Raw genomic sequence first — 27,251 nt, 5'->3', positions numbered from 1 at the left:
CACGGGCCGGAGCCGGGCACCGGGAGTCCCCATCTCCGGCGGCGGCCATGGGAACGGTACCGCCCCCGCGCCGGGGCGCGGCCAGGCGGAGCGGGACGGGGCCGGGCCGTCCCGCCCGGCGCGAAGAAGCCAATGGCGGCGGCCGGAGCGTGGGTGGGCGGGGCCGGCCGGGCAGGGCGGAGCGGCGGGGATCGGCGAGCGGGCGGCCGCGGAGCGGGATTGAGATTGAGCGCGGGGTTGTGCCGCTCGTTCTTTGTTGTCTCGGCCGCCACCGAGCCCCCGGCTGGCAACAGTGAGCGGCGGGCGGGATGTCCCAGGAGAGACTGCTCGGCATGGACGAGGGAGCGCTGCGGAAACTGGTGAGTCCTCGCGGCGGGCAGGGCCGGGACGCCGCGGGTGGTAGGGCTGCCGCTGCCCCTCGGCCCGAAGGGGGAGCGGGGCCGCTGGCAGCGAGCGGCTGCGGGGATGAGAGGGGGTTGGGCGGGCTCGTGCAGAAGCCCCCGCCCTGCCCCGGTGACTCCGGAGTGTCCGGTCGCGCTTGGCCCTTTCCTCGCGCCCGCCTGAGGCCTTTCCCGCCGGCGGCGCCGTTACCCGCTCACCGCTCTGCCGGTACCGGCTGCCGTCAGGCCCGAGTCTCCGCTGTGGGGCTGGCCTGGTCCCAGGGGCCGCTCCCCGGGGCTCTGTGCCCGCGTGGCGGGGCGTCCCCTCCTGGGCAGCAGCTGCTGGGGCCGTGTCTGTGCCGCTTGGCCTGCTCCGTTTGTTCCCCCGGGAGCAGCGGCCGGAGCCGAGCCCTGGCCCTGCGGCTGCTGGGTCGGGTGGGCTCATGGGAGGGGACCCAAAGCCGGGACCCTGGGTGCCGGGCTGTGGCCTGCTCGGCCAGGGCTGTTGTGCCGGGAAGCCCTACAAAGCGCTGCCCGGCTTCGGGCACCTGCCTGGGCTGCCCGACTTGCCACCTCCCCTCCGGCCTCGGGGCTGGAGGTTTGCAGGGGCCGAGCGCGGGGTGGCCCGGGCCGGCGCTGGCGGAACGGGTGCAGGAGGAAGCTGAGTCAGCCGGGAAGACACGTCTGTGGGAACGGGGAAGAGTCGGGGTGCCACGGCACCGGAGCTTCGCTGTGCCGTGGGCAGGGGGTCGGCACGGGGGCTACGCTGCCCTGCCAGAGCCTCCCGAGGTGCCGTCCTCGGCACCTGGGCGCCAGCATGCAGACCTGCCCGTTGGTCGTGGGCTGAGGAGCCCACAGCTCTCCGCGGGCGGACGTCGGGGAGCCCTGCAGCTGTGGGGCTGGTGGTCTGGTTTTCTCCCGTCCTGCCGGTGCTCTGGCTCTGCCTCTGCCGCGTCCCAGCTAAAGTCTCTGGGCTGAGACGGAGCCCCAGTAGCAGCGACGGGGTGGGTGTCAGGTCTGTGGTGCGGCTGCGTCTCCAGCCAGTGAAGGTGGATCTTACCGGCAAGTGCTGCTTCTCCCCGGGGCTTTGTCTTTGACCCTCTGGGGCTTTGCAACCCCAGGGCGCCCTGCTCGCAGCGTGGATCTCCCTGTGCCTGTGCAGCATGGGTTGGGGAAAGCCTACTTGGAGCTGAAGTTGAGGCGGGGAAGGAATTATTTTTCTTTCTGGTTAGGTTTTGGCTCTGCTCAGCTGGAAGAGGATTAGTCCATATAAGGGAAAACTGCCTCTCCCACCGCTTCCCCCCTGCTCCTCTGCTCTCCCCAGTCCTCCGCTCTGGGCTGCTTCTCCTCCTTCTCCCTCCCAGCAAGTGAAGACCTTGGCAGCAGTGTGTGATGTCCCTGGGGGTCCTGGAAGAAGGAGGCTGGTGGATGTGAGCAGGGCCCTGCAGCCCCCTCGCCAGGACTGTTGCTGTGCTGGCTGGGCTGGGAACTGCTGGGGAGCCTCTGCTCTCCATCTCTGTCCCATAGGCATCCACGCAGTTCCCTCCCCAGCTACCTCTGGTATCCCAGTCCTGGCGATGCTGGTTGGGATGAGCCTGTGGGGCAGCGTGAGAGTGACCAAGGGCTTGGAGAAGCCCAGGGAGGGAGCTGTGGGGAATGGGGTGGGTGCTGCTGTAGGGTGGCCCTTAGCTGGGTATCTGGAAGCAGGGAGTTTTCTGAGCGCTTGGGGCTGTGCTGAGCTCCAGGCCATGGTCTGCTGTCCCTGGGCTGGGGAATGCTCCTGCTCCCAACCTCTCCAGAGGTTAATTAGACAGGAAGGATGCAAATCCCCTTGCAGGCAGAGGCAGGGCAGGCTTGAGCTAGGAAAGTCATGGCCATGAAGTCTCCTCCTCCTTACGCCCAGTGGCCTTTAGGAAAGGCTTCAGTGGCCCTGAGGAGTGTTGCATCCCTGCCACATCCCTGTCACCCAGCTGTCCTTCCTCGTTTTCTCTGCTTTCAAAGGTGACAGTGAAGCTTGGGGCTCCAAGAGGTGCTTGATAGGCCTGGCTCCTGTCTGCAGAGCAGTTTCCGTGTTGGCTGGGCTCCAGCCTCCCAAGAGTTCTGGGCAGCCGGATGGGTGCAGGGCTAATTACGGCCGTCCCGAAGGAGCTGCAAGCCATGCTGGGGCTCTGAACGCTGCTGTGCTTGGGCATCATTGGGAAAGCAGCCCACGGGTGCCTTGCCAGCATCCTTTTCACAAAGCCACTTTGTGTGTGTGCCGAGGCAGGCGTTTGCTTGTAACCATTAATTTACTGTGGGCTGGGCAGGGCTGGTGGGGCCCTGTCATGTGCTGATCCCTGGGCCTGCCTGTGCCGGCAGGGTTGGGCCCCTTGGCCCCTTCCCACTCCCTGGCTCCAGCTGTGGTTTCTGGCATGTTCCTCCTCGCCGCTGGACACGGAGCCTCCAAAGCCACTCATTTGCCTCATCCCAGCTCCCTGCTGACGTGGGCTTGGGACAAGGCTCTTTTTCCTGCCCTGCTGCCATTTCTCCTGCGGGGAGAAGCCTTCTGGGACCAGGTCAGGTCCCAGCTGGAGCCTCCTGGGCCAGGCAGACCCTGTTGCTGGTGGAAGGGTGTCCCCTGCTCAGGGCTGGTGTCCCATTGTATCCCCCAACTTCCCAGCACTCCCAGCTCCTGCAGCTGCTGTCCCCCCCATTGCCCTGACCCAGCTGCTGGGGCCAAGCCACGCACCACCAGCAGCTTATTTAGGGAAGGGCTGAGGCCTCAGCCTCGCAGTGTACAGTGGAGGAATGTTTTTCTGTCCTCAAGGCCTTTGCACAGCTGTGTGTACTTGCCATGGAGCCTCCACCTCCAGCCCCTTGTTTTGGGCTGGACCAGGCTCCATCACTCCCTCAGCCCATCGCTGTCAGCAGCGGAGCTGGGCTTCCCAGTTGTCCACAGTGGCCGCCATCTCCTCTGGGGCAGCAGCAGGAAAGGCCCTGTCTCGGTGCCTTTGTCCTGGCAGCCAGTGTCCCCGCCTGCGGCAGCGTCCCCAGGGTGCAGGCAGCTGCCCGGGGCAGGCCGGCCAAGCGCAGACGGGAAACGGGAGGCCCATGTGGACGGAGGGGCTGGTTTCCTTCCCAACATCCCCCTGCCCTGGCAGCGCAGCGGCTCCTGCTCTTCCCAGCCACTTCCCCGCCCTTGCGCCAGCAGAGGTTACAGCTCTGGAAAAGAGCGCAGGGGGGCTGCAGACCCCAGCTCTGGCCAGGAGGCAGACCCTGGTGCCGCTGTGGGATGCGATAAGCGGCAGCAGCGTGCTGGGAGGGATGGCACTGCTGGCCAGTGTGGCAGGGGCTGCCAGGGTAGAAGGGAGCATCCCTGGCTTTGAGTGGCTGCCCCCAAGCTTGCATGTGTTTTCAGTGCTGGGCAGGCCAGGGGGAGCTGCCCTGGGGGTCGGCAGTCCCAGCTGCCGAGCATCCTGCCGGAGTCTTCCTAGCTGGGGAAGGAGAATGCTCCTGGCTGAGCCTTGAAGCTTGCAAGAGCTGGAGGACCACAACTTTTTTGCCACTGGGGTGGTATGTGGCGCCTCTATGCCTGCTGGCTTCACTGGGATGGGAATATCCTCCCTGGTCCCCAGACGATGAGCAGGGAGGGCGAAGGACAATGGCCTTGCTGGGGGCTCTGCACAGGGGGTTTCTGCATGCGGGCAGTGCCTTGGGGCCCTCAGTGCTCCTCAGCCTGGGTCCAGCTGAGGGACCAACCCTAGATTCCCACTACAGCGGAGCCTGAAGAGCCTGGATGAGTGGCCTGGCGGGGGCCCATGGAACTGATGGAACAGAGGGGACTGATGCTCTTGTTCTGTGGCACAGCTGCAGCTGCTCCCAGCGTGCTGGGGCTTGATGCTGACAGCAGCTGCTGTGGGTCATGGGGTATATTTTTAATGAGCTCCCTGGGAAATTGTCTTCTGGGTTCCCAGCACCAGGTCAGTCCTGATGTCCCACAGCAGGACAGTGGGTGGACAGTGGGGCTGTGTCTGCCCTGGCTGGACTTTCCCCACAGGTCCAGCTGCCTTCTGCCCTACTTCAGCATTGGAGGGGCTGTGCATGACCCCCTTGGAGCACTTGGGCTGGTGGCAGGGCTGGGGCTGTGGACCTGACCTAGAAGAGGGGAAGCAGTTTTGGCTGTCCATGCAGGTCCTGGTGGATGGCCTTGGGGAGGCTGAGGAACACCTGTGAGATGTTTGTGGGGGCAGCTGTGGGTATGCTTCCCACATACAGAGAGTTGGACTTTGATTTAGGACAGATCCCGCTCATGGATTTGGCTCTGAGAGCTATCCACCATCCCCTAGCACTGGCTGAGGGTGAGGAAGGCTGCGGGGTGGAGAGGGGGGGGCAGGAGGACCCCTCCTCGGTGGGGTGCTTGGACCTGCCCAGCCAGCAGCTCCTGGGGGCCATGGGGGTGGGAGGGGAACAGACTGCTGCTGGAGGGGCTGGCATGGACAGGAGGGCTCATCTCTGTGCTGGTGGCATGGGGGTCAAGGCTGCAGGGAACCAGCCCTTGGGGGCTGCACAGACCACCGATGGGCAGTCATACCATGCGCCCCTGACGTGCCTGGAGGTCTTGGTGCTGCTGTGGTAGTCCCTCCTGGCCATGGCTGGTCCCAGCCTCCTGTCCCCGGGGGGATTGTGCCTGCTCCCCACGGGGCCAGGCAGTGCCGGGCAGTGTGCGTCGTGCGCGTGGGCCGCGCCATACAGACAGACCCATTGTCTGGCGCGTGGGCAGCCTGGCGGAGGGCGGCACCGGAGCCAGTGCTGAGCCCTGCCCTGTCACACCCAGCTGGAGGCAACGCTGGACCTGGCCGAGCGACGCCGCATCCGGTCGGCCATCAGGGAGCTGCAGCGGCAGGAGCTGGAGCGGGACGAGGAAGCACTGGCATCCAAGCGCTTCCGCCCAGAGCGTGGCAGCCACCGACAGGACAACAAGGAGAACTGGCCGCAGTGAGTCTGACATGGGGCCAGGGTCTCACTCACCCCCTGCCTCTGCCCCAGGGGACAGTTCCTTCTATGCCTGGCCCCGCTGTGGCTTGGACAGATCTGAATGGGTGTGAGAGCAGGAGCAGTTCAGTGCCAAGCGGCTTGGCACGTGGGGGTGCCCATTGCCTGAATTTGTCAGTTGCCCGCAAGGGGACTTTCTCCCAAGCACCCACAGCAACTGTCTGCCTGCCACTCTCGCTCCTGTGCAGGTCCTGGCGCCTGGAGGAGGAGCAGCAGACAGCCCTGTCCACCTTGTCCCGGCAGCTCGAAGCCATCACTGATGTGGAGGAGCTGACAAAATTGGTGAGTGACAGTGTACTGGGACTGACGGTGTGCCGGGGCTGATGGTGACGATCTTGCTTCTCTCCTGGGTCTTTCCCTCTTGCAGCTGCGGGCAGCAGGTGAGTACGAGGAGCGCAAGCTGATCCGAGCTGCCATCCGCAAGCTGCGGGCTGAGGAGATTGAAGGTGAGGCACCGTCCTCGCGTCCCAGGATGGCTACCCTGGAGAGCCCAGGGTGTCTGCAGCTCCTTCCTAAACAACACCTTTGCTCCCATCCAGCCGCAGCCCTGGCTGGGAATACACAGAGCAGCCGGAGGGACAGCAGCGAGCCCGTTGGTGTGCCTGTGGATGTGAAAAGCAGCCGGAGGGATGATGCTGAAATGCCAGCCCTGGCTGGGAGCGAGAAGAGCAGACGGAGGGGCAATACTGAGCTTCCAGCCCTGGAAGGGAGCGGGGAGAGCTCTGGCGAGGACAGCACCGAGCCCCTGGCCACAGCTGGGAGTGGGGAGAGCTGCCAGCGGGACAATGCAGAGCAGCTGGTGTTGGCTGAGCTGGAAGAGAGCGGCTGCGGTGGGGCTGCAGAGCAGCCCCCTGCCCAGGAGCCCAAAGGCTCAGCGGTGAGTGCGCAGGGTGCTGCTCCGGGGACAGGACCACTGAAGGCCTCCTCGCCCTTCCCTTGGGCTCCTGCGCCAGCCTGCCTGGGGCATGTCGGGCTCGCTCACCCAAAGCACTGGGGCAGATGGAGCTGGGGTCTCTGGGGACCCGGGGGATGTGGCTGGGCTGTGCTGGTGTGACCCCAGCAATGGCGAGTTGGGGCTGGGTGCTCAGGCCTGGGTGCCTCTGGGTTTCTCCCTGAGGATGACAGAAACCTGGATCCCTCTGTCCCCCTCCCCATGCTGCTTGTTCCTGCTGGCCCTTTAGGGGCCAGGGCACACTCTGGAACAAGGCTGGTGCCTGGGTTTGCTGTGCAGCGGCAGTGACCCCGCGGGGCACTATGGCTCATGGCGGTAGGAGATCCTGACAGAGACACTGTGCGGGGTTGCCCTTTGGGGGAGAGGGTGGGGAAGGGAGCAGCGGTGGTTATAACCACAGCCAAGCGGGCAGGCGTGGGGCCCTGCATCTGCCTCTCTTCAGCCCAGCTTCCTCCTCTGCCTGCCCCGGGGCCATGGCAAGAGGCTGCAGGGGGGACTTGGCCCTCTGCCACTTTTCAGTACTGTCTGCCGTCCCCACCTGGCTGTGCTGACACGCTGCTCCTGGTCCTGGTCATGCTGGGGCATCTCCTGAGCAGCCGACAGGGCTGGCCCACTCTGTCCAGCTGATTACTCCAAACCAAGGCCACTTCTCTTAAATGGTGGCTGCCATGGCACCTGGGTTTGGCTCCTGGCTCCTCAGGTTATGGGCCCCTCTCCACCTCCCCCCAACCTGGAGTCACGTCAGCACCCGCAGCCCGTGGTGCTCCTAGAGGCACCAGCACAGCCATGACTGGCACCCTTGTGCCCTGGCTGGTGACAGTAGGACACTCTGGCCCTGCTCAGGCGTGTGTCAGGGATGCACCTGTCACCCACATGTGGTCCTGCGCGCAGAGCATCCCATCGTTTGCCGAGCAGAGCTGCTGGTGCTGTGGGCAGGGACAAGACGATGCAAAACTGGGTGCTCCCACCCTCACGGAGCCCTGACGTACCTGGGCTGTGGGGCAGAAGAGGGTGGGGCACTGGGCAGGGGCTTCCCTCTCCTCCCACCTCCTGGCATCCATGCTGGGCCAGGCTGGCGTACTGTGTCAGAGGCCGTAGAGGGACCCAAGGGCCAGCTCCTTGCTCCGTGCCCTGGTGTTTGTGGGCCCCAGACAGAGGAGTGCCAGCAGCCCCAGGGGTATGCAGGGTTTGGGGCCCTGTCTTCAGTAGACAATGGCATCCCCCTCTCTGCCTGGGGGAGGCAGCAGGGCGTGGGGGTGCTTGTCCCCCCGCCAGCCTCCTACAGTGACCCCTGTGCTTGTTCATCCCCAACAGTGTGCAGGCAGGGACGAGGGTGGCATGGGAAGAGGCCACAGCCTGTGGCATATCCCTGGCCAAGTGGCAGGAATGGGACAGGGTGACCTGGCCAGAGACCAGAGGGGGCTGGTCCCACTCTCACCCTCTGCTCTCCCCAGGCCCATGAGCGAGATGACGTGGTGGAGCAGGAGCACATCCCAGCTGCGAGGCAGGAGCTGTGTAGCCGGCAGGCGGGAGACCCCCAGAAACCCAGTGCCCAGGGTAAGTCCCTGCGAATGCTGGTGGCAAAGTCCCGTTGGGGTGCGTGTCTGGGACTGGAGCAGTGCCAGGACCAGCTGCGGGCAGGGGCGAGAGGATGGAGAGGGCAGCACAGCATCTCCCAAAGGTGTGGACGGGGAAGCCGGGTGCCTGGTGGGGCCGCGGGAGCAGGCTTCACCCATGCGAAGCCTATTCCCTCTCCTGCAGCCATGGTCTCAGGGACCCTTGTGCTCCTGGAGCTGCAGCCGGCCTCTGAGCCCAATCCAGAGCCTGAAGATGGTGACGAGGAGCCAGAGCAAGACCAGTTGTATTCCCTGGATGCTGCCCAGCCCAAGGGGGCCTGGAAGGAAGGGAGCCCAGGCAGCCCTGCTGCGGCCCAGGAGCCCGGTGAGGGGCAATGCCGCCCGGTGGAGCAGCCCTTTCCAGGCCAGCCCAGCGCTGGCAGCCGGGGCAGCCAGGTACAGAACTGGACTGGGGCCACCACTGCTCTCTTCGCCAGGGGCTGGTGGTCCTGTGGGTGAAGGAAGCTTGATGGTGGAGGGGTGCATGTACGCCCCCCCCCAACTGATTGCTTTGCCCCTTTCCCTCCCTACAGCTTGGTGTCAGGGTGCGCAGCCAGGTGCCAGGGCCAGCCAGGAAGCGCGAGGAGCCACCAGCGAGTAAGTGCAGCCCCATGGAGAGGGAGCGCTGGGGCCATGGCCCCCACCCCAGCTGGGCAGTGCTGCCCCTGGGGATCCCCGCTGCCCCCCTGCCCTGTGGCACACATATTGCGGTGGGAAGAGCATTAGCCCTGGGGATGTGACTTAAGCCCATGCGGGCTGCGGCAGGAATGTGAGGGCAGGATGTGGCCAGGCCAAGGGCCATCCCCAGCTGGTGGCCATTTGCCACCTGGCTGTGCGGTGGCAGTGCCTGCCCCAGCTGGGTGCCAGGGCAGCGGGGTGCCAGGCAGGCTGTTTACGAGACCCCAGCTCCAGGCCGAGCTGTAGCAGGGCCATGAAAGGGAATTAGTGCCAGCAGCAAACCCCGGCCTTTTGCATTCTTTGTCCCAATAAGGCCGGGAGCTGTGCGCCAGCTGGCCCTGACCCACCCCCAGAGCCCTCCTCACTGGCCCAGCCGAGGCCCAGCGCCCTCTGGGTCCTTCCCACAGACTTGAGTGATCGCGGTGACCAGCAGCTGCCCTCTTACTACTGCTGGGAAAACCGTCCCAGCGCTGAGCTGGGAGGAAACTGGTGTGGGCGCAAAACCAGAAAGCAGCTTTCTGTCCCCAGGGTCAGGGTTCGCACTCAGAGCCACCCTTGCAGGTGGAGGTCCCCTCCCCACAACAAGCCCCAGGTGGGCTGCTGGGTCTTGGGAAGGCAGAAACCCTGGGGGGAGGCTGGGGGGTGGTGGGCAGCAGCGTGGCACAGCCCCAGGGTGGAAGGCATCCTGCAGGGCCCAACCCTCCTCACCTCACCTTGGGGCTCAAACCTGGGTGGTGGGGAAAGGCTGAGCCCCTGCACCTGGGCATTTGCAACTCCTGCCCCGGGCCAGGGCGCTGCCTGTTTGGTGCCTGCCTGCGCCCCGGGTGGAGGCTGCACCACTGGGCCCCCTCACCATCCTCCCCAGTAGCAATGCTGGGCCAGCCCTGCTGTGCCAGGTTCAGGGGTGATCCCCATCTCTTGGCGCAGACCCTGGGTACCACTCACTGCCCCGCTGGGGCGTGGGTATCCCAATCTCTGCCTTGCCCTCCTCTGTGGTGCAGTTTGGCACCGCAAGGCACAGACAGCTGCCCCAGGGTGCAGGGCAGCCTGCAGTGCTGGTGGATTTTGGCACTATACTCTGGGGGGTGTGAGGTGACAGGGAGAGAGACCCCAGGGTGCTGGGTGAGGGGGTGGGGATGGCAGCAGCACCCTGTGCCTTGCTCACCCTCTGCTCCTCTTGTCCTGTTCCTTGCATATCTGGCCTGTCCCTTCCCAAGTGGCAGTGCCCACCCAGGATGTAGCGGGGACCCCGGCTCGCCTGAACACTCACCGGTGGGAGCGAGCGCCCTCCTCTCCTTGCCCGACTGGCCGCATGGGTAAGGCTGCAGTGGTGGCTGCCTCCTCTCTCTCTGCTTCCCTGTGGCAGGAGGGTCCCCAGCAGAGCCTGGGCAGGCGCGAAGCGCTGCGGTGGCAGGGTGCTGCTGGCTGAGCGGGGCTGGCTGCCCACCTGCTTTCTTGCCCCCTGCGCAGCATCTGTCCCTCCCCACCCGTGTGCACGAGCAGCCGGGGCGCAGCGGAAGCGGGGGGGGGGAGGGGGGCAGGCGCTTTGAAGGGCTGTGGGCACTGCGGGGTTGGGAGGGGCAGCGTGCGTGGCAGGGCATCCGGAAGGGTTGCATGTGTGGTGGGGCGACAGCATGCGTTGTGTGGGCACCATGGGGTGCAGCACGCGTGCCAGGACACCAGAGGGGAGGTGGCATCACGCGTGGTGTGGGCACCCTGGGGTGGTGGGGCATCGTGTGCCAGAGGGCACCCCGGGGGACTGTGTGCATGCGTGGGGCCGGGAAGTGGGGCGCGGCGCTCGTGGCGGGGACTCCCGTGGGTCGCTTGCAGCCCCAGTGACCCCCGCTGCCACTGTCCTCCGCAGAGCCCGGCCCCCCAGCGCCGCTGGGAGCCTCCTCGGTGCGGGAGCGCGCTCAGCGCTTCGCCCCCGCGAGTCCGGGGCCGGGCCCCAGCGCGGCGGGGGCGGGCGGTGCGGGGGGGCGGGCCGGGCCCGGCCAATGGCAGCGGGGGCCCCGCACGGCCCCGCCGGGACCCGCTCAAAACGCGCGGGGCGGCGGCGGCGGCGCAGCAGAGCAGCGCACGGTCCCGCTCCCCGCCCGCGCCGGCCTCGACGGCATGAAGACCTACTTCACCATCGAGATCAAGGATGGGCGCGTGCAGCCCCTCACGCCCCGCGTCGCGGCCGCCTCCGGCAGCCAGCGGGCAGGTGGGCACCGGGCAGGGGCACTTGTCCGGGGGATGGGATGAGGAGGGTGGGCAGTGCAGGCGGGCGGCAGAGCGGGGAAGGTGGGCGGAGGGCAGCTGTTGGGAAGACTGGAAACACCAGCACAGGTTGCCCAGAGAGGAGGTGGATGCCCCATACATTCCAGGCCAGGCTGGACGGGGCTCTGAGCAACCTGATCTGGTTGGAGATGTCCCCACTTCTGGCAGGGACAGGGTGGGCTTGAAAGGTCCCTTCCAACCCAGACCATTCTGTGATTCTAAGATGGGCAGTGCGGCAGCTGGGTGCCGTATGGATGATGAGTGTGAGTGGGCATCATTCAGGGAGGTGGGACTGGGAAAGGTGGGCACCCACCGCAGGGAGATGGGCACCAGAAAGCAGGAGCTGGCAGGGCTGTAAGCACAGCGGGTCAGTGCTCCTGACAGGATGGAGTGGGCGCCACTGAGCTGGTGGACACCAGTGGGCAGATGGGTGGGTAGCGATGGGCCAGGCGGGCACTGATGGGATGTGTCAGCAGTAGCAGTGGCATTTGGGTTCTGGCAGCCAAGAGGCTGAGGGTGGGCACAGCCAGAAGAGCAGAGGTCGTGAACGGGAGTGAGCCTGGCAGCCCTCAGCCTTTGGCAGGGAAGCTCAGCCTGCTCAGGGCACCTCCATACTGGAAGGCCACCTGGCCCTGCAGCCTGTCCCCGTCCCCACCATCCTGCCGCATTCGTGCCCAAGGTCCTTCCCCACTGCCGCATCCTTTGCCTCAAATTCATGCTTGGCCCCACTGACTTGCTGGTCGAGCACGTCCTGCTCCATCCCATCCCTGCTGCTGCACAGTATCAGATCCAGCCCTGCCTGCCCACAGACGTGGCTTGGGATGCTCCTGGGGCCATCCCTCACTCCACCTGGAGCACTGCCGAAAGTGCCCTTCCTTGGGGAGGAAGGCAAACCAGGGTGGCGAGGGGAGCTGACTCCCCTGTCTCTTGACTGTCCCCAGACCTTAATGCCCACTGCCAAGGCAGGATGCGTCCGGCAGCCAGGTAGCCCGGCCGGAGCCGCTGCCTGGGCCTGGGGCTGAGCTGGGGCAAACCCTGCATCCATCTCGGTCCATTTGCAGAGGTGACCCTGGGACTGCGGAGCACCCCCATCCGCATCACCACCATCCCCAGCAGTGGTAGCAGCGTCTGCAGTATCAGCAGTGTCAGCAGCAATGTCACCAAGGTGAGTGTCCAGAGAGGCTGGGTGCCATAGGGCCAATCCTCACTTCAGGATGGCCTGGAGGGTCCTGGGCTTGGGATGGGGAGCAGTGATCGGGGTGGGTGGGTTGGTGCTGGCAGCATGGTCTGGAAGCTCTGGCTGGTTTTGTTTTTTTGGTTGGTTGGTTTGTTTGTTTCTTTTGCAAAAAGACCCCAGGGTCTGTGTGTGGACTCACAGCTCCAGCCACGTGAGCCCCCTGCACCCTGGACTGTGCCACCATGTGCACAGATGCGAGCTGGGCTGGGAGCCTTTTGTGGTTCTCCCTTTGGTTTAAATGCCTTTCTGGGGTGGCAGCATCCCAGGGAAAAACCCATTGCCACCAACCCCTCTGTTTTCCCTCCTGGGAATGGAACTTGGCTGTGGCGCTGGGGAACCTGCCCCAGGGGGGCTCCCTGAGGGTCTCTGACCCACCCTGGAGCCACGGGCTGGGCTCCTGCTGCCTCCTGCTTTGCAATCCCAAGCCAACAGTGGAGTGGCAGCCCCAGCCTGCCTGGCCTGGGAGGGATTCTTGGGTGCGACTGGAGGGGAGGAAAAAAAACCAAACCAAAACAACAACAACAACAAAAAAACCCTCCCACAACAAGAACAACAAAAACAACAACAAAAAAAAAACCCAAACTTCCCTCTGCTCTATTTTGGGGAGTGAGCAGTATGTGGCCCCCCAGGTGCTGGGGGCGTCAGGGCTGGGCGCGCACAGGAGGCAGCCCCGCGTGTGCAGCACTTTGAGTGCTTTTATCTGCTCCTGGCCATCTAGGGTAATGCGAGGCGCTCGCGCACGCGGCCTTGGCAGGAGCCAGGATGTCAACTGCCTCGCCTGTGGCCCCATGTGCGCCTGGCTACCTCTGTGGGCACGGCACCAACGGTGGCCATGGCACCGCTGGTGGCTGTGGCACTGCTGGCTGGCTCCGTCCTCGGCTCAGCCCTTGCTGGTGTGAGGCGGGAGCACTCACAGCTTGGCAAGGCTGCCCTCAAGTGCTGCCTGCACCGGCTGGTGGGTCCCACTGCCCACGGGCAGCTCACCGCTTGCAGAGCGGTGCCTTCCCCATGCTAATGCGCTTGGGCGGGCTTGGCCCGAGCCGCCCGTCAGCTCTCATTAAGGTATTAGCAGCACTGCCTGGCGGGGTGGGGGGGCTCGGGTCCCATCAGCTGCCCGGCGGGAGACGTGATCTCCAAGTGTGTTCCCAGCGGGTGAGGAGGAGGAGAAGGAGGCAGTGGTGCTGGCGGCCCTGCTAGGTAGGGGCTCAGTCGGAGGGACCGGCAGGGTGTGGGGATCTGAGGACGGTGGCCGCTGCAGCTTGTCCTCTCGCTGGTGCGGTGCCACCTGTGCCCATTGTGCAGGGACTTGCTCCCGCTGGGGCGTTCATCAGGCAGCATGGGGGGACAGGGACCCCCAAAAATCACGGCTGGTGGCTGAGGCCCTGGCACTGGTGCCAGCCTGGGGCTGGAGATGTCTCTGTGGTGTGGGCGATGCTGGCCAGGAGCAGGAGGGCACTCGGGCGAAAGGGCGTATGGGTGGTCCCCGGCCTTGGAGCGTGCCCAGCACGGCCATGGTCTGTGGTTGATCTTGCATGGGGGCTCTGCCCCACCTGCTGTGCCCCACAGCACCCCCCCCAAGCTGGCAGCTGCCCAGGGCGGGGAGGCCGTTCGGCAGGGCTCCCCCTTGCTGAGCCACCTGGTCCCAGGCCTGGAAATGCTGCCAAGTGTCGGCGCCTGCCTCACCACCCCTGTGCGGGACCCCTGGCCGCCAAGACAAGAATAGCCTGACGGGTGCAGAGCTGTGCTGGGCCAGCCTCCAGCGGGGGGGGTACCCCCGGCACCCCTATAAAGGGCAGAGGACAGCTGAGCGGGGCTCGTCGCAATGTCTGCCGGCACCGCCACTGCCGCCATGCCGGGGGTCAGCCTGGAGGGCCTGGCACAGGCCGGGGCGGCTGAACTGGCGGAGCTGCGGCGGGAGCTGGGAGCTTTCTGGGGGGCAGTGGAGGGGCGGCTGGAGCAGGCGCTGCAGCAGGTGCAGCCGCTGGCACGGGCGCTGTGGGCACTGGAGGAAGAGCACCTGGAACTGCGAGCAGAGCTGACGCGCCTGGGCCGCCATCTCGACCTGCTGGCACTGCGGCTGGGGCCGCAGGAGCCCCCTGGGGAGGACCTCAGCAGCCTCTTTCTGGAAGCACAGGACCCTTGCGCCCACTTTGAGGGTACTGAGGAGCCCGGCGGCCCCGTGGCGCATCCGCCCGCTTTCTCCAGTACGCGCCAGAAATCGACCCTGCACCTCTCCCGGAGCAACAGTGGTGTGAGTGTGGGCAGCCCTGCCCCACGGCAGTGCCCGACAGGGGGACGGGGGGGTGGCACCGTCTCATAAGGCTCCTGGCGACCCTGTGGGTGTCTGGAGCCAAGGTGAAACCCCTGGCATGAGGTGGGACCGTGGCTGCAGTGCACGGGTGATGCGGTGTCACTGGGATCTGCCACCACTTGGGCTTGCCACTGCATGGGGCGAACGGTGCCTGCCTGCGCCGCATTGCCGGCATGCCAGCTGCAGGCAGCTGTCCTGCCCCCGCCTGCGCGCAGCAGTGGTGAGGCACAGGTGGTGGCACAGGCACACGTGGCCAGCGTCACCTCCCACTGGTGGCTTTGCCGCGGGCCAGGTGCTGGGCTGGGGCAGCGGGATGCAGGAGGGGGCCAGGTGTGGAGCAGGGCTGCTCTGGCCCCATGCTGACACCTCCTCTCCGCATCTCTCTGCCCTATTCCGGGCCTGGCCCACTGCCTGCTGCGCATTACTGGGGGGTCGTGCTGAAAGGGACTTGGCGTCCTGACTTTGCTCTGGCGGGGGCTGAGCTGGCCTAGATCCTGACTGGGAATGCGGGAGAGGTTCTTGATCTCCTACACAAGCTCTTCTCTCTGCTAAGTCCTTTAATTCCCTGGAAATCCCTTGTGCTGCTAATGTCGTGCACTGGCCTTGCCAGCACCTTGCCCGCTGCTGGGCACCAGGCACTGCCCAGCCGGGAGCACCCGGGCAGCCCCTGCCTGCTGGAGGGGCCTGGCAGCCTGCAGCGATGAGGCTGGGGAGTATGTGGGGGTGTTTTGGCAGCCAGACTGGGAGCACGTCAGAGGCTGCCGGACCCTCCCGGGGCAGGGGGTGCCCACAGCGTCCCACCTGCTGTGAGCTCTTATGCCGCATGTGGCGCATCTTCTCCAGGGTCCCCCTGCCTGTGGCACTGGGCGAGTGTCAAGGTGATGGGGGACTTGGACACTGAGCAGCATGAGGAGGTGGGGGTGGCCAAGCTGGCGGAGGCTCAGTTGCACAGCACTGTCCTTGCAGATGGAGCCGGAGGTGGTGGTGGAGCAGCCCCAGGCGCCAAGGCTGGAGCCAGTGTTGCCCAATGGCATGGAGAAGGCCCAAGCAAGGGAGTTGGAGAGAAGGAGCAAGCTGAACGTGGAGGAGCTGAACAAGATTGAGGATGAGGATGTTCTGGATAAGATGGTACCTCTGCCACTGCCACCAGGCTCCTGGGGGAAGGCGAGGGGACCCTGAGCTGGTGCAGAGGGGTGATGCTGACCTCTGCCTCCTTCTGCAGCTGGATCAGACGACGGACTTTGAGGAGCGGCGACTGATCCGAAACGCCATGCGGGAGCTACGCCAGCGCAAGCGAGGTACTTGGGGATGGTGAGCTCCACAGTGGTCGGGTCTCTGACGGTGGTGTTGCAGGTGGAGCTGGCAGGGTGCTGGAGCAGGGCCAGCCAGCTGTGGTGGAGGAGGAGGGTGCACTGGGTGTTCTGCTGCACCTCTGGCTATGCCAGGCTGAGGACATTGTCTTTCCTATGAGCCGGTTCTGGACTGGCAGCAGCTGGCAGGACCCCCGGTATGGCAGGGACTGTACTTGCTGCCCCTGCCTCTCCCTGCTGACGCCATCTCCCACCTGTGTTTGCAGATCAACGGGAGAAGGAGCGAGACCAGCGGCTGCAGGAGATGAGGAGCCAGGCTACAGCAGGGAGGGCTGGCCACTCCACAGAGACCACCACCACGCAGAGCACCCAGTCGGCTGATGGCTCGTCACGCAGCACTGTCACCAAGACCGAGCGTCTCATCCAGTCTAGTATGAGCTGGGCTGGGGCTCACAGGGCTCACTCGCCCAGCACAGCGGGTGTGCCAGCCCTTCGGGAGGCTGTGCAGAGTCTTTCCTGGTGCTCTGTCGCTGCAGTTTCTCTCTGCCACTCTTGCCACTTGTCCTGGGTCTGGCTTGACCATGCTGGGAGCTGGACTGTGGTTCAGGGCTGAGTTTTGCTGTATCTCCTCTGGCTTGCCCCGAGCCTTTCCAGGGATCTTTAAGGGATCTGCTCTGGTGACTTCCCACGTGATCCTCCACCCTGTCAGGGTAACAGAGGCCTTGTCTGCAGCTTGTCCTGTCTTCTGTCCCCCAAACCTCTGCTCTCCCAGTCCTTGGGTGGCTCAAGCTGAGTCGCTACAGTGGGCTGAGGGGTGCTCCAGCTCCCTGCTCCTTTGCACTGCCCTCTTTGCTCTGCCTGGGGGGCATGTGCCATCTGTCCCCCCTCTGCCTGCCCTGGCCACACCTAGGACTTCTCCCTGTTGCGCTACGTGGATGCAAGGGTGCTTGGCAGCGATGAGTGTGAGTGCTGCTGCCCCTGGCCCCAGCTGATCCCCTATTGCCTTTTCTTGTGCAGGCGATGGCACCAAGACTTCCCGTACCACAACCACGGAGTCGAGTTATGTGAAGAGATCAGACAGTAAGAGCTTTTCCTGCCCTTTCCCTATGGCATCCTCTGGGCACAATCACAGGGGCATTTCTGCTGCTGAGCTGTCCCTGCCTGTGGCGTGGGCGGAGCCCCCCACCTGCCTGGTGCCATTTCCATCTGCTCCTGCCCAAGGTCCACTCCCTCTCCCTCTCTCTGCAGATGGCAATAGCACATTCGTTCAAACCAAATCATCCTACAGCTCCTCTTCCAAGAAGACAGGCAGGTGAGCCGTGGTGCCTCCCCAGGGCCAGCCCCAGGCAGTCCCTGCCAGCCGTCTGCTTGCACAAACCCTCTCTGCCCAGCTTGCAGTCTCCCCCTGCAGCAGTGTCCCTAAAGCCTCCTAGTCCTTGGGGCACTCTTGCTGTCTCCCTTGGTCCCCATGGGTCCCTCCATGGGCATGGAGACATGTCTGCCAGCCAGGAGGACCTCAAGCCATCCCCTTTCTGTCCCAGGGACATGAAGGTCTCCAAAGCTCCAAGGCTGGCAATGGGCTGAGGCCACCATGTGCCCTTCACTGGGCTGCCTGTGGCCCCCTTAGCCTCGCCTGTCTCTCTCCCAGCATCTTCGACCGTGAAGATGAGAGTGCCTCCAGGCAGAGCAGCCTGGCCGCGCTGGAGCGGCGCCAGGCCGAGAAGAAGAAGGAGTTGATGAAAGCTCAGAGCCTGCCCAAAACATCGGCATCTCAGGCTCGCAAGGCCATGATGGAGAAACTGCAGAAGGAGAGTGGGAGGTGAGGCTGGGCCGGGGGGTAGGCGGACTGAGGTGGCGAGCGCTGCGTGGATAACACCCTGTGTCTTCTGCCACAGCTCGCCAAACCCCACGGCAGCGCGCACCGCCGTGCAGCGCTCCTCCAGCTTTGGCGTGCCCAATGCCAACAGCATCAAGCAGATGTTGCTGGACTGGTGCAGAGCCAAGACCCGGGGCTACGAGGTGGGTGCCACCTCCTCTCCCTGTCCCCTGGGCTGGTCACTCTCCCCGTCAGTAACTCTCATGCCCTCACAGCACGTGGACATACAGAACTTCTCGTCCAGCTGGAGTGACGGCATGGCCTTTTGCGCCTTGGTTCACAACTTCTTCCCCGAGGCGTTTGACTACAGCCAGCTGACGCCCCAGAACCGCCGCCATAACTTCGAGGTGGCCTTCTCCTCCGCAGAGTACGTAGCTGTCGTGCCATCATGTGGTCTTGGGGTGGCTCAGAGTGGCTCTCCTGCTCTCTGCCTAGCGCAAGGGCAGACCTGGGCCGGGGCAATGGCGCTGGAGGGGGGTGCCCATCAGCATTGCTGCCCCAGTGTTGTGCAACAAGGTTGGGACACTGGGGCGGGGAGAAAGCAGTGGCTGTGTGGACAGAGCCACAAGAGACCAGTGCAGCCTGGTCTGGCATGGTGAGGGTGGATGTGGGGCTCTGGGCTTTCCTGGGTGTGGGGCAGAGCACCCAAAGGCAGGGCAGCAGACCCCAAGCCCTCCTAGCCGCGGGCAGTACATCCCATCCCGGGGTCTGGGACTGCAGCTCCTGGGCAGCGGGGTTTGTCCGCGCCAGACGCCTCCTTTCATGGTCGTAGGGGCTCAAACACCATCGCAGCTTCTCCAGTCTCTTCCCTTCCCCTTTTGCTTCTGGTTTTCTTGGGTGCTGAGAGATGGGAGCGCATCCAGCTGGAGGGCTGGCAGCCAGCCCCTCTCTCCTTCCTTCTGTCTCTCTCCCACCCACTCCTCCTCCCCTCCAGCGTTCTGCCCAGAGGCAGGTCTGGGCCGGTGCTGGTCCCATCCCGGCCGGTGCCCGGGGCCCGGGGCGGTGGCACGAGCTGGGAGCTCCCGTGAGCTCCCTGGGTGCCAAGGTGCTCTTTCGTGAAGTGAGAAGGGGGCCATGTGCCTGGCTCTTGGTGCTCCTGGTAATGAACTTTTTGCCTTAATTGGGGAACCGGTGCGTGGACTTGAGAGAGCCATCGATCTCTCCAGCCTGGAAGCCAGGTGGCCTCTCGTCCTTCCTCCTCCTCCAGCTCTTGTGAGCGTCTTCTCCCGAGCTTCCTGCACCAGGGCTGTGCCGTGCAGTTCCAAGCGGAGCTGGGCAGGAGGGCTGGGCTTGCCCCCACCGTCCTCCCGGCGGGTCTATACAGGGGCTATATAGAGCGCCGCTCCGCTCTGGAACCCACTTCCCGAGCACCTGGCGCGCCAGAACACCTCACTCCTCCTCCTCCTCCTCCTCTGCTTCCATCTGTCCTTCCCTCTGGACCTCACGCCTCTTCACGCTGCTCACCGGCCCTCCTCCTCCATGGCTTGTGCCTCTCCCCACCCCAAATCTCACTGAATGGCCTTGGTGCGGGCAGTGCCTGGAGCCCTCCTGCCCCTGCATCGCGCACCCCAGAGCATGCGAGAGCAGAGCAGCATCTGCCCGGGGGCGGGGGGATGGGAACTGCATTGATCTGTGTCTCTTGTTTTCTCTCTTCCCTCCCCTCCCCGACTGGGCTGCGGTCACTGGCTTGCCCCTCTCTCTCCCTGCCCCCAGGAAGCACGCGGACTGTCCACAGTTGCTGGACGTGGAGGACATGGTCCGGATGCGCGAGCCGGATTGGAAGTGTGTGTACACATACATTCAGGAATTCTATCGCTGTCTGGTCCAGAAGGGGCTGGTAAAAACCAAAAAGTCGTAGCCCATTTTCACCCCCCTGGGAGCGATGGTGAGAACCTTCCCCTCCAAATACCTGCCCATGCCCTACGGCCGCCACTTGGCTGAGGGGCCGGGGAGTGGCCGCCGCGGCTGGGGAAGAGGCTGGGGGTTGCTGTGGGTGAGGGGTGAATCAGCTGCTGGGGCCAAGCTGTGGCCAGGAGAGAGGTGGAGGTGGCCAGCTGGCCTCTGGCCTTCCAGAATAGCACCCATGGGGATTTGGGGAGGGGGTGAACTGTGTCACCTTGTGGGGGGCTGTTGGCTTTCCAGCCATGAGGACGGCGCTAGCAGGAATGGAGCTGTTGCAGCTTTTCCCTCCCCACTGGCTGAGCCCAACCCAGGGGGATGCCGCTCTGGGTGCTCTGCAGCAGCATGACCCTGAGCGGTGCTGCCTGGGTGTGGGTGACCCTCCCCGCCCCCCCAGGATGCCTCAGCATCACTGCTTGTGCTTTCCCTGAGGTGTGTGGGGCCTGCCAGCCCCAGCCAGGGGGGAACCGCATCTGCCGCTGTAGGGCCAGGCGTGGGTGATAAGGTGCTGCCTGCTCATATATGGGCAAGAGTGGGGAGCCTGGAAAGTCTGAGTCAAGGCTTGGGTCCTGCCTCAGCCCGCAGTGTTTGTGCCTGTCTTCAGGGGCATCCCAGCTGGCGCGGGAGCCGCTGTTCCCCTGGGCTCCCTGCTGCACCAGCACACCGAGGCCTAAACAATGGCTTTATAAGGGCAGAGCTGCTCTCCTTGCACGGCTGTTGCTTTGCCGTCACCCCCTGAGCCATGGCTGGCAGTGGCTGTGGGCCTCCAGAGCTTGGGCAGGGCCTTTCCCAAGGCCCTGAGCGTGGCCTCCCCCCTCCCCAGGGCAGCCCAGTCACAAGGTGGGGGTAGTGCTGGCCAGGCTCAGGGCCTGTTGCATCCACGGCGGCGTCGACTCCAGTGTGGTAGAGGCCCTGTGGCAGAGCTCTGGGCTGGGTGGCTGTCTTGGGCCCTGCTGCTCCCCAGGGTGTGGCACCAGCCGGGGGTCCTTCCCTGGGCCAGTGCCAGCCCCGAGCACTGGGGTGGGCTGTGCTGGGACGCTGAGGCCTGCGGTGGGATTACTGCAGCCTGGGGAGGTGGGGGAGAGGGCTTGGAGCATTGTGGTGGCAGCTTGGGGCTTGGACCCTCCTTGCGTACCCTGTCACTGAGGGGTGACCCTGGGGCCAGAGCAGCCAGGCCACCCATCGTATCAGCGAGGGCTGCCAGTTTGTGCCGAGCAGCCCCCAGGGAGGGTGCTGGCTCCTGCCACACGGCCTGGACAGGGGTGCGGGAACCTGGGCAGGACCGGGGGGGTGGCAGCAGTTGCAAGGCTGCTTCTGTGCCCCCTCACCAGCCCCCAGCAGAAAGGTGCGAGGACGGGGAGGGGGAGGGCCTGGTTCCCCTCTGAGCTCTGCCTGGCTGTCACGGTGAGTGCCTCCCCCCTGCAGACGCAGGCCAGCGCTGAGCTGGTTGGAGCCAGGCAGTGCCCACCCCACTGATGATGCTGTGCTGAGCCTGGGCTGGGCAGGCCCCTGGGTTCCGGCCCAGGATGAGGGTGGGAACCGAGCTGGCAGGAGAGCGGGCCAGGGCTTGTGGCGGGAGCAATGGGCAGTGTGTGCCCTCCCTGCCATTCCCTGGGCCAGGCAGTGGGGTTTGGGGTGGGGGCACTGCGCAGACAGGGGGCAGCAGGTCTCTCCCTGCAATGCACCAGCATCAGCTGGAGGAGGAGGAGGTGACCACCAGCACCAAGGGCTGCCGCAGAGAGCACCATTGTGGCAAGGGGTGCTGGTGGGCAGCCCCTCTGTTGTAGGCCAGGAGGGGCAGGACTGTCAGTACATGGGGCGGCAGGCGCCAAGGGCAGCAGTGCCCAGCACCAGCAGGCCCGGCGCAGCGTGAGTCCCCCGTCCCAGCCCCCGGGGGGGGCAGCTGTGCTGAGGGCTGCGTCTCCACAGGACGCTGGTGGACTGCGTGCCCCTGGTGGAGGTGGAAGACATGATGATCATGGGGAAGAAGCCGGACTCCAAGTGTGTCTTCACCTATGTCCAGTCCCTCTACAACCACCTGCGTCGCCACGAGTTGCGCATGCGGCAGAAAGAGTGCTAGAGCCTGCCCTGCCTACCATCCCCCTGCCCCCTACCCTCAGGGCTGCCGACGGGGAGGGGAGCTGCCTGCCCCAGGAGGGCCCAGAGCGGCCACGAGACCAGCGCTGGGGCCAAGGGGCTCTGCCACTGGGGCAACCCTCTGCCTCTGCCTCTGGATCTCCCTCTGCTCCGGCCAACTGCAGGATGACCCCCACAGGCAGGGTACAGCAGGTGCTGCCAGGGATGCTCCCCAGCTTGGCTTACCTCCCGTGCTCCAGCGTGTTAAGTCTCCAGGAGTTGGTTGTCCCGTGGGCAGCACTCCAGTGTCCCTGGGTAGGCCCGGGCATAGTTCTGCCCTCAGGCCCAGGGCTGGCTGGCGTGGGTCGGTGGCCGAGCAGAGTGGTGCGGTGCGTTCCACAAGTGGTGCAGCCGCCAAGCAGTGCTCCTTGGCCCCCTGCGAGGAAGCCCCTTTGCCCACTGTAGGCCCCACTTGGTGCCGCCTACCTTGGGGACAGCTCCTTGGCCCCGCGCGGACACCCTGCTTCCCACTGCACACGTGCACCCTGGGGCGCAGCACCCGTGTGCTGGGGAGTGGGCGGGGAGGTGAGGGGTCCCAGGGGAGCGAGGGGCCCAAGGAGTGAGTTGAGACAGCAGCCCCCGCTCTCCTCTCCAGCCCAGCTCAGGGCACTATGTGCTCAGCGCCGCTCACCCTTCTGTCACTGTCTCTACACCCGCATTGACACGTGTACCAACACCAGCCAGACAATAAAGGTTTATTCTATGGGGTGACACCTCCACCTCGTGTCTTTCTCCCCAGCCCCACTGCTGCTTCGTGCCACCAGCGCCGCACACGCCGCAGCGCCCGGGAGGAGTGCTGGCAGCCCTGCACCCTTCTGGACCCCTCTGCCTGCAGGCCTGCTGCTCACCCGCCCTGGGGGGAGATGCAGGGCACGTGCTGCTCCTCCTGCTCAGGGACGATGCTCAGAGCTGAGGGGCATCATCAGCATCCCACCCTGACCAAGGGCTGTTGGTCCACTGCTGCCCCCAGGCCTGGTATGGAGAGAAGATCCCACGCTGCCACTGAGGCTGCATGGAGCCAGGTCTACAGGTGATGCAGCTGTGCCCTGCTCCCTTTCCCGGCCAAGGATCAGATGTCCCTGCCAGGCCATCACAGCCGTCAGGCTTCGGCTCTGCACTGCAGAACCCACCCGTGGGTCCCCTTGCACCCCGTGAGAGCCACTCATCCCAAGCCGTGGTGCTCCATCCACTGTGCTGAGGAGGGGACAGGACAGGAAGAGCATGGTTGGTGTGCGGGACGGTTTGTCGGCTTGCCAGTGGTAGCTGTGACCCTGCCATCCCCTTCTGCCTCTGCTAGGGGCCCTGGGGCACCCAGTACTGAGCAGTGCGGGGTGCACCCCCTACCGAGCCTCCCCCGGAAGGATGACACGGCACAGCTGATTGTATACTAGGGCTTTACTGGGGGCTTGATATGAGACAACCCTGCTGGGGGCAGCTCTCCTACCTCCGGGACTCAGCACATCTACCCTCAGCACCTGGGACTTTCTGCTGAGGGTTTCATCCTGTCCCACACAGGTAGGATGCCGCTGCCCAGTGCCAGGAGTCGGCTAAACCTCAGGGCATGGCAAAGGAGGACAAAGAACGCTGCTGGCTCCTCCCAACCGGCCAGGGATGCCAGGCTGCAGGGGAGGGAGGGCAATGACGGGCGCATGGGACCCCTGGGATGTCCACAATGCCCAGGAAGCCCCTGCTTAAGACTGGAGTTGCTCAGGTCGTCCTGGGAGCAGAGGCTACGTAGCATTACGCAGCAGGGGCACCTTCACCACCCCGCAGCACTGTCCCCAGCTGCTGGGACGCCTTCGCTCCTGCACACTGGGGACTGGCTGCAAGACCCTCTCCTGAGCGCAGTGCCCCACGCTAGAGGTCTGGGTGTTCTCCTTCCTCGTGTTCAGGTGGGGTCTTGCCATCAGTGGCAGGAGCTTGTCGGGGTGGCAGGGTGGGCAGAGGCCTGGCAGGGGCAAACTGGAATTCTTCAGGCACGGGGGCATCAGGCATCTCCTTCCGGTAGAAGCCCAGCTCTTGCACCAGCTGGTTGATCTCCTCCCGGGTCATGTCGCTCAGGGGGATTCTCTGCATGCAGACAGGGATTGCAGCCTGGCACCTGTGGGGCACCAACCACCCCAGACCCTCCTGCGGCAGCAGGTATCACGCTGCCCACTCACCTCCAGCTCCTCGTATCGGTGGCTGAGCAGCACAAGCTCGGGGTCAGCCCCAGGCAGGTGCTTCATCTCCAGGTTATGGCTGGGCAGTGCATTAAGGAGCAGACAGCACTTGGCAGGCCCACGCAGTCCCCCATCCTACCCTCTGTCACATCTCATTCTCTCCCATTCCATCCTCCATCCCATTCTATGTCCCATCCCAACCCACCTCATCCTCTGTTGCATCCCATCCTGCCCTGTCCCATCCCGTGCCCCAACCATCCTGACCTCCACCCCTTACCCAATTCCATCCTCCATCCCATCTCATTCTTCAGCCCATCTTTCCTCCCATCCCATTTCTCAGCCCATCCCATCCCATCCTCCATCCCCTCCCATAGCCCATCCCATCCCTCAGCCCATGCCATCCCTCAGCCCATCCCCTCCCATTCCATCCTCCATCCCCTCCCCTCCCGTCCCACTCTGTCCTCCATTGCATCCCGCCCCGTCCGCCATCCGCCCCCATCCCGCCCACTACCCCTGTCCCACCGCCCCCCGCCCCGCCCGTGCCCCGCCGCCCGTCCCGGCGGGGCCGCGCGTGTTCCCGCCGAGTGAGGCAGCGCGGCGGCGGGCGGGTACTAGAGCGGGACATCCTGGGTGACGAAGGCCTTCACCTGCGGGCAGAGCGGGCGCTCAGCAGCGGGCCGGCCCTGGCCCCGCCCGGCCCGGCCCGCCCGCACCTACCTCCCTCAGGCGGTTCAGCTGTCACCCGCCGCAGGTCTGCGAGAGGAGACACCGCTGTCAGCGCCGGCGGGGCCCCGGTGGCCCCGCGCTCCCCCGCCCGCCCCGCGCTCACCTCCACCTTGCCCCGAGCCAGGTCCCGCAGCTCGACCCCGCGGAGCCGGCGGCGTCCCGGGCCGCCCCCCGCTGCCAGCGCCGCCGCCGCCAGCAGCGACAGCGACAGCGACAGCGACAGCACCCGCCGCATCCCGCCGCGCCACCACGTCACGGCTCGCGCGCGCCCGCTGCCCCGCCCCAGCGGGCACGCGCACGCACACGGCGAGCAGCCGCCGCGCGAGCGCGAACGCAAAGGGATGCGCACGAGCACACACGCCTTCCCCCCACCCCCCCCAACTCCCCCGGACTGCAAACCCGCACCCATCGCAACCTGCGACTGCAGAGGCAGCTTGCAGCCCCCTGCGCGTGCTGTGAACGCGCCACCCCACCGCACGCGCACGCTGCAAACGCCAACACGGCTGCACGCGCGCGCAGCTGTGCGCTCTCACGCACAGACCGCTGCACACACGCGTGCCCGGCTGCGTGCGCGGAGTCGTGCCGACGCGCAGCTCTGCGCACCGCGCGCACCACAGCACGGATGCAACGGCACACGCGGAGCCACAAACGGGCAGAGCTGCGCACAGCTGCCCCCGTGAGAAGAGGGGCTAAGGAAACTTTTAATAGATATGGCATTTATTGATTATTGCTGTGCATGCTAATACAAATGGCGCTTTATGCTTTGCTAACTAGCTATTGTAAAAACTACCCGAGGGGGGAAGTCTTGTATTCCCCAACCGAGGGGCCTTGCTTTGTGCTTTGAACTCTTTATCTGAAGTGAGAAGTCCTGCACCTCCCGCACAAGGACAGTCCTGATACCTAAATGGCCTCTTGGAACTAATTTTAATACGGAGCGGGGATAGCTCATGCATATGTATAGGCGTGTTTTTTTAACTTCATGCATATGTAACACTTGGTTGTATAAAATTCAAAGTGAATTGCCACGCCAGGTGCGCACGATTTTGGCGGGACTACCCCCCGTGCTGCCCGGCGCCGAATAAACATACCTACTTTACAATCTTACAGATTGTGGAGTCCGTTTTCCGCACGTCAGTTTGGCGAGCCAGCCAGGAGGATCTCTGCTTGGCTGCGGGATCGACTGCGGAGCGGACGCCCCTAGGCGCGCCCCGAGCACTTTCCTCGGAGGAGCCTCCGCTGCCAGCCGCTCACCGCAGGAGCAGACAACGACCTCCTGAAGCCGCGGACCAAACGGTATGTTTAATGGTAGGGGCCTGTAAGTCGTACGCGTGGCCGGGGCAGCTGGTAAATCGCGCAGAGACGTCTGGCGTGCAGCATAGTCCCCTTTGGGTGGGTACCCAGGTTGGTTTGGGGCTCCAGTTGGGGACTCACTGACCGATAGAGTGACCACTAGTGATCCTGGGGATAGATCAAATTAGTCTGTGTTTTGCTGGTATCGATTTTTGGTTCTTGTAATAAGGCATTTTGTGTTGGCTACTGATTTGGACTTGCTGAACCATAGTGTCTGTGTGAAGGATTCTTGTGTGTGTGTGTGTGATCCATGTTGCATGGTAAAAATTCTATGTTGTGTGCAGAACCTTCTATGGTGTAAACGCCTGTGTTGTGAAAGCGTGAGTGAGTCTCGGGAATCCCAGCAAAGCTGTGACTGTGTGTGTGGCGCGAGGTCTGTCCAGCCGCCCCTAGCCACCCAGAGTCTTCTGAGGTGGGCTAGAAAGCAAGGGGACTTTCCTCTTTCCCAAGTTTCTTGTATGATTGTGTGACCACTATGAGTGTGTGGACGTTCACGAGAGTGTGAACACTGTGAGTCTATGTAAATTGTATTGTTTGTGTGCAAAGATTGAATTGGATCCGAAGTGTGTGTTTGTAACCACGGTAGTAGTTTATTGTGTTATGTCATTGTAGATTCCTTTGTTCCCTTGTGGTGGGACCCTGAGGGTCCTGAATAGTGTCCTTTACACCACGGTAACTCTCGTAAACCTATATTTTGTTCTAGAGTGTAAGTGTTGTGATGAAAAGTTGTGGGTAGAGTTTGGCTGGAATTTCGAGCATCCTAAGTGTAAAATTTAGACTGGGATAAGAAAGAAAGGGCTGTGTTTGTGTACAAAAGAAGGATAAATAAAAAATAAATAAATATGGGAGGGGGTCAGAGTGGAGGAATAATAAAGAAAAGTCCTCTGGGTTGCATACTTGCTCACTGGAAAGATATTGCTGGGACTGGAAGTATGGAAAGTAAAAAGACCCTTATCAAATATTGCAATCAATGGTGGCCGTTGTATAAGCTAGAAGGTGAGGCTAAGTGGCCGTCTGATGGGTCAATAGATTATAACACCCTTTTACAATTAATGTTGTTTTTAAGAAGAGAAAGAAAATGGGACGAGGTTTTGTATGCAGATATGTTTTTCACCCTCCGAAACCACCCGGAAGGGCAAAGGGACTGTGGAATGGTGTCCCCACAGGACCCTATGGTACTCACGCTTGAGCGAGAAAACAACAAGGAGCTCAGAGGTAAACTGAGGCAGTGTTGTTCGGCATGTAGTATTGGCCAAAGATGTACTAAGGCAAGTAAGATTCATCAGGCGCCAGAACAAGATTTAACTGATTTGTTTAAGCCTCCC

General features: G+C 64.0%; 2 protein-coding genes across 5 annotated transcripts; one reads left to right on the top strand and one right to left on the bottom strand.

Moving 5' to 3' along the window:
* Positions 1 to 214: 214 nt before the first annotated feature.
* Positions 215 to 22,401, top strand: SMTN (smoothelin). Of its 4 annotated transcripts, XM_086761174.1 has the most exons (22): positions 215 to 359; positions 5,194 to 5,354; positions 5,600 to 5,693; positions 5,779 to 5,857; positions 5,951 to 6,288; positions 7,818 to 7,920; positions 8,125 to 8,375; positions 8,513 to 8,576; positions 9,875 to 9,973; positions 10,522 to 10,863; positions 11,981 to 12,084; positions 14,291 to 14,407; positions 15,434 to 15,595; positions 15,690 to 15,765; positions 16,044 to 16,208; positions 16,795 to 16,857; positions 17,026 to 17,089; positions 17,426 to 17,596; positions 17,673 to 17,796; positions 17,869 to 18,020; positions 19,367 to 19,538; positions 21,482 to 21,620. In XM_086761174.1, exons 1-21 carry the CDS (start codon positions 309 to 311, stop codon positions 19,509 to 19,511), a joined length of 2,925 nt encoding a protein of 974 aa, XP_086617300.1. In that variant the 5' UTR covers positions 215 to 308; the 3' UTR covers positions 19,512 to 19,538; positions 21,482 to 21,620. The 4 variants fall into 4 exon arrangements, with proteins under 4 accessions (XP_086617300.1, XP_086617299.1, XP_086617302.1 ...); XM_086761173.1 differs by lacking the exon at positions 19,367 to 19,538 and having other exon boundaries at positions 21,482 to 22,401; XM_086761176.1 differs by lacking the exon at positions 14,291 to 14,407.
* A 667-nt stretch (positions 22,402 to 23,068) lies between these two features.
* On the bottom strand, positions 23,069 to 24,837 carry SELENOM (selenoprotein M). Its single transcript, XM_086761177.1, has 5 exons — positions 24,680 to 24,837; positions 24,568 to 24,603; positions 24,463 to 24,497; positions 23,851 to 23,929; positions 23,069 to 23,758 (listed from the first exon to the last, which is right to left on the bottom strand). Exons 1-5 carry the CDS (start codon positions 24,809 to 24,811, stop codon positions 23,546 to 23,548), a joined length of 495 nt encoding a protein of 164 aa, XP_086617303.1. The 5' UTR covers positions 24,812 to 24,837; the 3' UTR covers positions 23,069 to 23,545.
* Positions 24,838 to 27,251: the final 2,414 nt, after the last annotated feature.

This window comes from Chlamydotis macqueenii, chromosome 17 (genome assembly GCF_036417535.1).
Source record: "Chlamydotis macqueenii isolate bChlMac1 chromosome 17, bChlMac1.mat, whole genome shotgun sequence".
NCBI classification, from domain to species: Eukaryota; Metazoa; Chordata; class Aves; order Otidiformes; family Otididae; genus Chlamydotis; species Chlamydotis macqueenii.
The sequence above is the reverse complement of the archived record's forward strand: the minus strand, read 5'-3'. Positions and strand labels throughout refer to the sequence as shown.

Excerpts from the sequence above, each read along its gene's own strand:
- SMTN (XM_086761173.1), top strand. The coding sequence starts at position 309 with ATGTCCCAGGAGAGACTGCTCGGCATGGACGAGGGAGCGCTGCGGAAA. Across the intron at positions 5,858-5,950 it reads GCGGGCTGAGGAGATTGAAG|CCGCAGCCCTGGCTGGGAAT; the intron begins GTGAGGCACCGT and ends GCTCCCATCCAG. Across the intron at positions 14,408-15,433 it reads TCTCCCGGAGCAACAGTGGT|ATGGAGCCGGAGGTGGTGGT; the intron begins GTGAGTGTGGGC and ends CTGTCCTTGCAG.